The sequence below is a fragment of the Zosterops lateralis genome (assembly GCF_965231275.1).
Source record: "Zosterops lateralis genome assembly, chromosome: 1".
Taxonomy (NCBI): domain Eukaryota; kingdom Metazoa; phylum Chordata; class Aves; order Passeriformes; family Zosteropidae; genus Zosterops; species Zosterops lateralis.
The window spans coordinates 124,058,436-124,070,314 of record NC_139762.1 but is presented as its reverse complement, the minus strand read 5'-3'; the positions used below and the strand labels follow the sequence as shown (position 1 = coordinate 124,070,314).

General features: G+C 44.3%; 1 protein-coding gene across 1 annotated transcript in view; it reads left to right on the top strand.

Annotated features, from left to right (window-relative positions):
* The first annotated feature begins 10,022 nt into the window (after positions 1-10,022).
* Positions 10,023-11,879, top strand: part of LOC310914403 (uncharacterized protein) — a 63,835-nt gene continuing 61,978 nt past the window's right edge. Inside the window, exon 1 of the mRNA XM_083870521.1 lies at positions 10,023-11,537. Coding sequence (XP_083726647.1) covers positions 10,989-11,537 — 549 coding nt within the window. The 5' untranslated portion in view covers positions 10,023-10,988. The remainder of the gene's footprint in view (positions 11,538-11,879) is intronic.

Below are 11,879 nucleotides of genomic sequence, written 5' to 3'. Positions count from 1 at the left end.
GTCCTCTCACTCATGCCTCTACCTCTCAGCAGTGTCATCTGATGTGCACAGAAGCCGCTTCTAAGCAGTGCAGTCCCCTCTTTGTTGGGACAAAGCCTTTCAGGGCCATCAGACTGTCACAGCCCTCAGCACAGCCTGCTCTGCTGATCGTCCCAGCAGCACCGGCAATGGCTCTAGCCATTTTCCCATCACCCTCCTGACACGCAGCCTTTGAAGTCTGGATGTTGTTTGAATAGTGGGTTGGTTACTGCTGTGTTTCTTCCTGTCATCTCCAGCTTCTCGCAGCCTGCTGTTAGTCCTCTGAAGCCACACATCCCTCTAGGAGCTCGTATTTACCCACCACTTACGAGGCCACCAAAATCTTTGTATAATCCCTCATCTCCCCATCAGTCCCATCTGAGGCAATTTATAGTTACTTGGATATTTCTATTTTTATTTTAAGTTATTGACATAAAATTTGCCTTTTTCTATCACATTAGTGCAAGGGTTTATAGCTCAATGGGAACTGTTCTGGGTGGGATTCTGTGCAGTATATGGGAGTTTAGTGTGCTTACACCTGGTCTATTCTCTGGTGTCAGTTCAGTCTAAAAAGGCTTTAAAAAGTGTTTACATGTTACATTATGTAATGTTTGCATCCATTCTGACGTACTTCAGATCTGCTCTCCCTCCTTCCCTCCTTTTCCCTACCCATTTCTCTGCCTGCAGCCTACGCTTTCTATCTGCCAGCTATAAAGAGATTTCAGAATTTTAAAAATAGCTATTTAAAAGCAACAAACCAAGCCTGAAATGAAATACAGCAGGGAAGAACTGCTCTAGGGAAACTCACTAAGTCAGAATACACCAGGGCTTTCCTGCAGGGTTTTAACAGTGACTTTGTGTAGCTGCTTAGACCTAAATCTACACATTTAGCTGAACCATCACCATGGTTTGTCCTTTATCTAAACATAGCTAATTGTGAATTTACTTTGGGAAGAGGAATTCTAGATATAAATTAATTTAAACCATGTTTTATTACATATTCTTCTTCTTACCATGAATTTTTATTTTCTCCTCCTGAGAGCTTATGGGCTAAATCTGGATTTAGATGCCTCTGTTTGAACAAACAAGCTCAACAGATTTGGCCCCATGGTATTTAATGAAAAAGAAAATGTCATGAGGCCCTCCCCTTTGGAAAGAACCAGTTGAAAAAAGATTAATGAAGATATATTTATGTCCACACTGTCCCCTGCAGTGAGGTTAGGAGGTATATTCATCATATACATCAGGATTAACTCAGTTTCTGCAGTTCTCTTGAAATTGCATGGCTACTGACCTACTTTTCAGGTGGTTTGGTGAAAATCACTACAAATCCTTCTGGCATTTCAGCACCAGAAAACTGTAGTGTTTTACAGGGATAGAGCATCTTCTGAAATGGCAAAAAATACAAAACTAAGTAAAAAAATAGAATTTGAATTCTCAATGCTGGGAAAAACAGGGATAGTTTTTGTAACAAGTACACACAAATGAATGAGCTGACATGGAAATGCCCTACAGGAATTTCTCTCAAAGGGCAGTTTCTGCAGCCCCAGTGTTATAATCTTTGATGACCTTCTGCTGCTCTTCCTCTTTCTGTCCAATAAAAAAGTTACTGGAAGATCCTCTTTTTTTTTTTTTTTTCTCCATGCAAAATAGCAGCTCTACTAAACCCAGGTTTATGTGCTTATGTGTATATAAAATTACACCAGCTAAATGTTGGACACCACAGTCTATCTCATTTGAATATACTAATTCTTGAGGTTAAAATAACACCAGCTTTCTCCACAGCCCTTGATCCCTGCTAAGGCAGCTTCTCAGGAAGGTGGTGTTGGAATATTTACCAGCCCAAGAGGAAGGAGGTAAAAGCCCAGGACAGACATGTTTGGCACCTTCCACCACTGTTTGCCCCTCAGGCTGTGCCCATGGTAGATGGATGCTGTCAGACAAGGTGGTGCAGGGCTCCAGGCCCAGAAACACAAGCTTCTCACTCTAAAACAAAGACAAAGCAATACCTGACTCTGATGCCAGCAGACAGAGACATGTGAGCTTATACAAAGCAAATCCTTAATCGCTCTCTTAAACACAAGAAAGACTTCTCATAAATTAAACCCAACCAGATTATCATCTTAAACTCTTTAAGGATTTGCTTCTGATTTCATAAAATCAGCCTCAAGCAAAAAGTGGAACAACATTTTCTGTAGCTGCATTGGGAAGTCCTAAGTATGTTATTTTACAGCAGACTCTTGGGCAGATATTGTAACTGCTGAATCACTACCACTATAATGGTAAAATGATCTCCTGCATTGCCTTAGTCCTTTGAGAACTTGGAGATTAGAGAGCACGTTTCTGCTTCCCTGCACTGGCTGTACAATGGCTGCCCCAGAAAAGGGGGCATGAACATAACACCCAGGCAGTTCAAAGCCACATTGATTTGTCTTGCCCTCTAATTACATTAACATCTCTGTGGTCTGGTTATGCAGTGCAGTCAGTGGGGAAGGAGAGGAAAAGGATCTAGTGAAGAAGAAAAGACACAAGTCAGCAATTCAACTGTTACACTGTAGTTTCATGGATACATGAAGAATTTGTTTCTTCATCAGCCCTTAAGATCTGGCCACCAGTTCGAGGAATTGAGGATGGTAAAATAATCTCATTTTTTAAAATTATGATTGGGGCTCATTCATAGAAATGCTATGGTAAGTGAAAAAGTGATGGCACCAGCACAGCACTGAATAAGGGAGCAGAGTGTTTCATCACTGTTGTGGCTTGCTGCAACTAGAAGGAAAGCCTCCATCCCTGTGTCCCCCTTGCTATGGAAGAGGGAAGGTTTTCTCCCCCGCTGCTCCTCTTCCATTGTTTCCAGGCCCTGTCCACACTATCCCTCCATGGGAGCTCACGTCCTGGCATAGGAGAGGTGTTGGGTAAGATGGAAGAGAACAATCACAGTATCTGCCAACTAGATTTTACAGGGTGATAGAGTTTCTCCACATTTTTCTTCTGTTACCCTATCTTGTAGTTAGAGATGAGGGAATCAGATTTTACTGTAGTTGAAACACTCACACAACACCTCCCAAAAAGTATCCCAGAGGGTACCTCATGGAGCATGCAACATGGCAAAGGCAGGAGCAGGCTATGCAGCCTGTAAGCCCTGGAAGAAAACAGTGTCTGAGGATGTCAAAAAAAAGGGGTTGCACACCAGGATTGTTCCAGCTAACACAGGACAACTGATCCCCCTCTAACAGGTCCCCTGGAAGTGAGCTAATATTAAGTAAGAAAATAACTTGGGTTATTTTTTTTATATTTAGCTTGTTACATAAAAAAAGGTAGCATATGGTTTTGAGAGTGAAAGTTGCATACTGATATTGGACAGTAATATCAGACAGTAAAGACACTTCAGAAAATTGAGGATTAAACTTCTTTCCTAACATTAACACTGTACTAAATCAAAAGCTTTACTCCTCCTGAATGTGAAACAGCTTTAGCAATATTACTGACCAGGTAGCTTTTGAAACAGAAAGACCCTTTTACCAAAAAGGAAATAGTTCCAGAGTTTGCCTGAGGCATATGTCCTTCCACAAGATTTAGAAAGGTGGAAAAGAAAGTGGAAAAATAATTCATCTAACTTATTTTAAAATAACATATATATTACATCTTCGCATTTCACATAATGACTTGTTTAAATTTTATTCTGTCTGCCATTTCTGCCTATGTAATGGATTTTGTTTGCTTGTCGTTTTAAATACATCCCTGTCTTGGGGCACCTCAGGTATGCATTTAGCTCAAAATTAATTTCTGCAGCTTTAATTAATTATGATTCCTGTATTAAAAATTAATTTCAAAGTTATTTTTAAAAATCCTTTTTTCTTATTTGTAGGACATCAACAGGGTCAGGAGCTATACATACCCATAAAAATCACTCTTGAGGTTCAAAAAATTTATTAATTTTTTTCAGGTCTTCCAAGCTTTATTTCTGATTGCTTGAGAACTCAAAGCCATTTGAGAAGTCTGAAAGAAAAAAAAAAAACAAAAAACAAAAAACAAAACATTTCAGAATTGAAAGGTAAAGAGACTGTATGGAGCTGGGCTCTATGGTATCACAGTTGTGCAGCAGGAGTGGCTCAGCTCATTTCCCTCGGGCTGCAGATGATTTCCCACGAGCTGGTGGCCCTGTGGTCATTGCCCCACCTGTAGCCCTTGTGATGGTGCTTCCTTTGGGGCAGACAGCCAGGAGACCCATTCCACACGTGGTGTTTATCGTGCCATGGAAATCAGAACCTTTAATTTGACCTCCAGTTTCCTGGAAAGGGAGGTGGGAAAGGTCAACTGCTTCAGGCTGTAATCCCTCAAACATCTTCCTAAATGCAGTCAGCTGTGAAAAGAAGTCACACTGGTGAAGCATTTGTCATTCAAATGGAGCATTGTCTGGACTCCTTTCACTAACCCCCTCTTCCCCCACCCCGGACCTTAGCCCTTACTTGCCCAGACCTTGAACCACTTAAACAGACCCTGTTTGGGGTGGGAATGAGTTGCAGTACCTTGTCCATTAATTTCTGGTCTCAGAACAGGACAGTATTCACCTTGAGAAATGTAAATCTCTTCATGCACCACCTTGCTCTGGACTAAGACCTGAGCACTCCTTCCTGCTTTCCATATTTTTCTGGTGTCCTTGTGAGTAATAATTAATCATTCTTAGCCTAAAGACAAGGATTTTTTTTCTAGCCTTTGCAAGAATCAACCTTTTTTTACCTGTGAGAGAGTGGCAATGGCATTGATTTGTCTTTCAACATTATTTCAAGTTTGGTTTTGGGGGTTTTTGACAAAAGGCTACTTTAGAGTATTAATGATCACAATATGTTCAGGTTCATTACACTTAGCAGGTGGGCTATTAATTGAAATGAGTATTAGCAAATTTGAAAAATATTTTTTTCTACTCAGATTTGATTTGTTTCCAAATACCTGCCCTGTGGTCAGACCACATATATGTAATTGGCTCCTCTGTGGTAATGAATTTCTTGACAGAGTCTTTGGCATGTTTTTAAAGATCACTTCAGCCTCTATACAGCAGCATCTCTGCTCATATTTAGCAATGGGAAATCAGTCCTTAATTTCCCAAGGTCAGCAGAATGTCCTGAACTTTGCTGCTGCAAAGTAAAATTTATAGGTACATATACAAATAAAAAGAGTGGGAGCTCAGACAATCTAAATAATTTATAGATTCAAGCCTGATGCTTGTGACTGCCATTAGATGCCAGTTTGCCATCCTAGTAATTACATTCAGACAGGTTGGGGTCAAACTCACTTATTGTATTGTTTCTCCTAGAAAATAAGCTCTATGATCCTACATGGTTTTGTCTAGCAGTTTAAAAATATTGATGGAGGATTATATTACAGGAGCTTTAAAGATTTTATTTAAGGTAGTTATGCAAAAAATTTACATTAATGAAAATAGTTTGTAACTGTGAATATAGATTGTCATTATTTTTAACACTAGCAACCAATTTTCTGACTGAATAATTTTTATGCAGATTTCTAATACTTGCAGGAAAAAAGCATGATTTTGATGTAATATTCTGAACCAAAATATTTTCTCAATCTGCTACAGTCATTAGTTTTAATTTCTTATTTTTGTTCTCTGTCTCAACCATCATCTACAATCATATACTACAGATGATTAATTAGTACAATTTCTCCAGTTTCCTAGTGAAAGTCTGATAGATGAAAGCCCATTCAAAGGTGTAAATGTTTTCCTTTGTCTCATTCAGGCCATTCCTGAGGTTAAGAGGTAAAATATTAAGAATAACTATATTTTTCAGAAACAAATAAGGATACAAAGAACAACCAAGTACTCCTGAATAGCAATTCTGCAGCACTGTCAGCTAAAATGCTGCCATGGACACCTGCTCACTCCCTCTAAAAATACATTTCTGGATTGTGTCACCAGAATTAATGAGCCTAAAACATCTAATGTCTCATGACAATAGGATTCCTGGGTGGAAAGCTGTGTGTGGAAAAGTGCCTGGCAGATGTACTGCAGCCCTTGCTCTGCTGCCCTGTGGCTGTGCTGCTGAGGAGTAATCCCAGCCAAGTCAAGGCTCTCCAAGGCTGGCAAGGTGAGTGGGAAGCCACAGCTGGGTCCCACACTGGGAGCACCAGTTATTTGCTAAGGCTGACCGTGGCTCCAGGTGCTGCTCAGCAGATACAGCAACTACTTCAGTCTTCTCTCCTTCCTCCTTGGTGGAAAGTAAGGAAGTGAGCTACTTCCACCCTGAGGGTGGCATCACAAGGAATGATTTTGTCCATTTTGATACATTTCTCTCCTTTGGAGGAAGCCTCAGCCCAACAGTTCGGTCAGAAGATAGTTTCCTTGCCCTCAAGGGCTCAGCATTAACCAGGCAGCAGCACTGACGACTGTCTCACTCAGTCCAGTCGGCCATGCCAGGAGCCATTGCTTTGACAGGACTATTTTAACATGCCTCAGCCATAATGTGATTTGTCATTGCTTTCAGAGATGTGGTGTGCAGCCATCCAGGCTTTCACAGGATTTTTTGGCCCGTAAGAAAGTTCTATTACATTATTTATTCTCTCCCCTTGACTGTGGCAGCTTCTTACTGATGTGCTCCTTGAATGAAAGCAAGTCCCCATGCCTTCCTTCACATCCTCTTCCTATCCCTAATGGCTTGATTTCCAGAGGTGATGGTATCCTCAGGCCCTTTTGCTCCTTGAAGATGTAGGACTGTCCAGGCCTCTTGGAAACAAGGCCAATGATATATAGAGGAGTAATTGCTGTCTTTGTGGGTAGCTCCAGGCCATGTCATAATACACTCTGTTAAGTGAGGACAAAGTCCATGCTAGAGGGATGAGCAGTTAGGAGTGATGCAGGCCTGGCATGAAGAATCACATCAGTCTATTTGAACTTTCTTCCCAGTGTGCTGTGAGAGGGAGATTAGCAAGGATGAACATCTCCCCTCTCTCAAGGCAGGCAGGGCACACTTCATCCCAGGAACTGGCAGGGGTGAGAGACACTGAAAAGGCTCATTTAAGCCCATAGTACTGCTCTGCATTAGGAACTCATGGGAAATTTACACTTGTGTAGTTTAAAGTTGCATTCTCTTTATAATGAGTTTTGCTTATACTATACATTAATGATAACTGGGGGATGTACCTCAATGTATCTTCAAGATATACTTGTTTCCTCAAAGCGCAGAAGCCTGCAGGCTGAGAACTGATTTTTCTCCAATTATTTACTAAAACTTCTTTAATGAGTACTTCTACATGAATAAGAGATGCAGAACTAGGAGCATGCTGTTGCATAAAATACGAGTGAATTTAGGGATTGCAGCAAACTGCAGCGCTGCCGGCTCCTGCAGAGCTTGTGTATTCCTGGTTGAACACATGTAAATTGACCTCCCAAACTGCATCTGTGAGCACCTAAAGATATCCAGTGGCTTGATCTTGCCATAAGGGGGAAGTCTTGTTCCTTCTCCTTTTCCTTCTCTTCCAACCCAAACTTCTTCCCAGCCAAAGAGCCTGACTCCTCATTCGTGGTGGCTCTGGAGCTTATTTGACCAGCCTGTGAGCTGATACAACTCCATGACACAGCAGAAAAACAGGCAGCTGTTTCTTTCAGGGTCACATTTCTGCTTGGTTAGTGACCAACACTGGTGACTGAAGGGCTTCATTCAATCACAGGTAGCAGGGCTAACAAAATAGAGATGATGGGATTGCATGTCTGAGAACAGGGCCTCCTCACTCTGGTGGAGGTGAACTGCTGGCTTAGTGATTACCATGCTAAGAAAATGAAACCTAAGGTGTCCAACTTGAGTACCAAAATCCATTTTAGGTACCTGAAAATGCAGTTTAGTAAAACAACCTGCTTCACACAAGCACAGCTGAGGCCAGTCCTGTGTCTCGGGAGCAGAACATCTCCAGCAGCTCCTCCAAGCCCTGCTTCCCCCCTGCCTGCCCCTGACACTCCCCCACACTGCCTGGCAGAATATTTGTATGCTTTGCCTGGGAACTAGGCTGGGAACTGGTCCAGCTGGAAAGTAACTTCTGTACCCAGCTCACTTGCAAAGAGTTGTGACAGTACAATGCAGGGAAGAGCAAGGCACAGAGATGGGCTATTCTAGGCTTAGTCAGAGCAAAGCCTGTAGTGTCCAGCTGCTCCTTACTGCTGCTCTCACAGAATGTTACAGGTCAAAGGCCATGACCTCTAGCAGCATGTCCTGTGCTTCAGCTGTGCCTGTGTCAGCCTTCTGCCCTAACTACAGCCAACAACATGCCCTTGGACAAGAGGTTAATTTGGATGCTTGGAATTTCCTCATTCTTGAATGGGAAATAAAAAGGCAGTGGAAATGCCTTAGATGGAAGATTGGTTGCTGCTATGTGTGCACATTACTTGAATGTTATTTACTTCTGACTATAAACGTGACATTACATAATGTAAAATGCAATGTAGGCTTCCAAGTCTCCAGTTGTCCTTCCTCTCCGGGTTGCATACAGCATTTTGTTACACTCCTTTGTTGCATTTTGGGTCATGATAAACTGTAAGACCCTTGTGGGAGAGAGTGTGTCACTGGTGTGAGGCACAATGCCTCAGATAATGGAGCTCTAGCAGCAGTGGGGGCCTCGGGGAGTGACTGTCACAGAAATGCCAGGAAGAAATAGTTTCACTCTCATGGAGTGCAGAATTAGTCACGTCTGAGATTGCTTGATTTTTGCCAGCCTTTTTGAAGGACTTCATCTTTGCCTGTTGCCTATGCAGCTCCTATCCCTCCATCTCCACCAACTACCCATCACCTTTACACCCCCTTCCTATTCCTCTGTTCTGCCTCCGTGCCTGATCCTTCCCTTTTGTCAAGAGACTGCAAGCTCCTCACCCTCATTCTCTGCATCTCTCCTTTCTGATCTCCCTGACCTTCCTGGCCAGCCTGTCTGCTGACTAGGGCTGCAAATAAAGGTCAGGTAATGAGCAAACTCCACTTCCCCAGATCTAAAAGTGAAACATCCAATATTATCTTCTTCCTAAACGAAGAGGCAGATAAATTAAACCAAAAGGTATTTGGAGCTGGAGGGCAAAGGGGAGATGAGAGGTGGGAGAGAAGAAAAGGAAGAGAGAAACAAAAGCCACCCCTCTCCTTTGGAACTGTCTTTGTCTTTGTTTCCTTTGTAACAGGAGTACAGGTTAAGGTGAGATTCAGTACAGATTCAGTAATACCCTTTTATACCACATGTAGCAACTCTTGTTCACAAGCAAATACATGGACTTGATTAAGCTTATGGTTTTTGACAGGTTTTTTTTTTCAATTAATTAAATCCAAATAAACTATCTGGAAGAATGTCTACAGCAGGGTTAAAGAGATGGAAAGTTCCCCTGGGTTTCAGTGTACTGGCATGCTTTGCACATCCCTTGTACAAGACTCAACGAAAACTGTATTTTGCTGATGACATTGAACTGTGCCAAAAGATACAGCTGAAGGGGAGTAGCTGCTAGAACATTTGTTTCCAGTCTTTTTGGACCGACAGACTACTGTTAGCCTCCAAAATTTCTTACAAATCATAGTTTCACAAGTCATACTTTAAGCTGAAAACACTACAAAGGCACCAAATGGCTGTGACAGCCTACCACTCTTTATAGGACATCTACAAGACTTGAGCAGAGCAGGAGAACCACAGGTCAAGAATGAAGGAATGCAGAGGGGGAACAAAGGTGCCGATTCAAGACTCCACATCTGCAAATCATCAAGACTCTACCACATGTGCAAATCTCCACTGGCTACAGCAACCAGAAACCAGTTGGAGCTGAAAGAGTTAAAGTCCCTTGGGTAGTTGGGTTCATTGCAGAGTCACCCTGTGGGATGTGGATACAGATGTCAGGGGTCTCACAAAGTCTTCTTGTTTCTAACAGAATGATTTGATGGGAACTCTCTGCAAGAACTGCAGGTAAAAGAAATTACAGAAAACGAAGTCTGAGAAAAACATCATGAGGTCTGCTACAGTGTGCCAGTACAGTGGCATGTCAGGAACAGAGAAGAAAAGCAACACCAGACTGGTAAAATGGCAACCATCAGCCTGATATTACAAGAACTGGCAGGTTACATGCTAGAATAATATGCATTTTGCATGGACAAACTGAGATGGGCTGGACTCTGCTAATCATGGACCATGTCACCCAGCACAGACAGAAGTTGTTGGATAAAGAGCTCAAAGAAGGTTTAAAAAAAAAAAAAAAAAAAAAGGTGAACAGATCAAGAGAGGAACTCAACAGCTGGCAATAATGAAAGGCGGGATGAAGAAAAGATCAGCTCTGAGGATTCATTGGATAGATACACATAGAGATAAGAAACTGAGCTATAATCTTGCCAAAGGTCAGGTGAAAATGTAAATGCTGGTGGTACTGTTGCATTTGGATTTTCAAAAAAACACAAGCAACCAACCAAGCAACAAACCAGCACTTTCCTGCACAGGCAAATCCTTGCTTGGAAAGCACCAAACACAGATCCAGGCTCAAACCTTGAGCAGCCACACAGCTGACAGCACTGCTACTGCAGAATGGCATATGGAGCTTGAACTCATTCTCAGGAAGTAAGAGCTCACTGGGTGTTAAGTCAGTCCTTACATATGGGTGGAAACTTGAAGTAATTGTGCAATTTCCCTAGAAAAAAATTCCCCAGAGATCTTAGTTAGGTATTTTTGCTCTTGCAGCCTTTCCTGCCTTTGCTCTTACAGTGCTGCTTTTCACTTGCAATCCTTGCACTTCCCTACATCATGTAAAAAAAAAAAAAAGTGATTATTTCTTTTGCTTAAAGACCTTGGTACAATATTAAAAAAGCGCCACCAGTAACTATGCTGAGATTCCTTTTGCCAAAATATCTGTCTTCTTTAGTCATGCTCAGTTAACGAGCAGGAAAAAAACCCACAAAAAAAAAAAAAAACCCACAAAAAAAAAAAAAAAAAAAAAAAAAATTAAGACCAGGATGCTTCAATTCCTCCGTTTTTCCTCCTTTTCAGGCGGGCCCCCGGAGCATCCTCCAGGCGCGCATCCCCCAGTGCGGCAATCGGGGCGGCGGCCGCAGCATCCCCCGCCTCCGCAGCGCCGGCCCGGCTGCTCCCGCTGCTCGGGGGCTGCCAGGACCCCCCGGGGCCGCGGCAGTGTCCCCGCAGCCGTGTCCCCGCGGCCGTGTCCCCGCAGTCTCCGCAGGGGCCGCTCTCTGCCGCCGCCGCCGGTGCCGGTGCCGCATCCCTGGCTGTGCCGGCGGCTCCCGGCGGGCGCGGGGACATGCGCAGTGCCCGCTCCGCTCCGCGGCCGCGCTCCGGCCCCTCCGCCGCCTCCCCCGACCCTCCCGCCGGGCGGAGGAGGGGGAGGGAGGGAGGAGGAGGAGGAGGCGGGTAGGGAGAGAAAAGGAGAGGAGAGAAGAGAAGAGAGACGCGCCGCAAGTTGCCGCCTCTCCCGCCTGCCCTCCCGGCCCCTGCGGGCTGCGCTCCGGGAGGCGCATCCAGGGGCTCCGCGGGGCCGGCGCCGCCCGGTGAGTTGGGGGCGGCGCGCCAAGTTGCGGTGTCTGTGTGCGGGGGGGGCCGCTGTGGTGTCTGCGGGGCTGCCCGTGCCCATTCCCGGTCCCATTCCCGTTCCCGTGGGCGCGGGGGCGGTGACAGCGGCGGTGACAGTCACAGGTGCGGGGCACGGCCCGGCGGGGACAGCTGTGCCACCGGTACCGCGCTCCCCAGCCAGCCCCGCAGGCTGAGCTCCATGGAAATCCTATTGCGTAGCCACGGGCTCCGGTTTGTTACACTGTGGCATCTGCTCGCGGGGTTGGGAAGACTTGAGGAGGAAGGGGTGGCTGGGCCAGCGGGGCTCTCGGCTCTCTGCG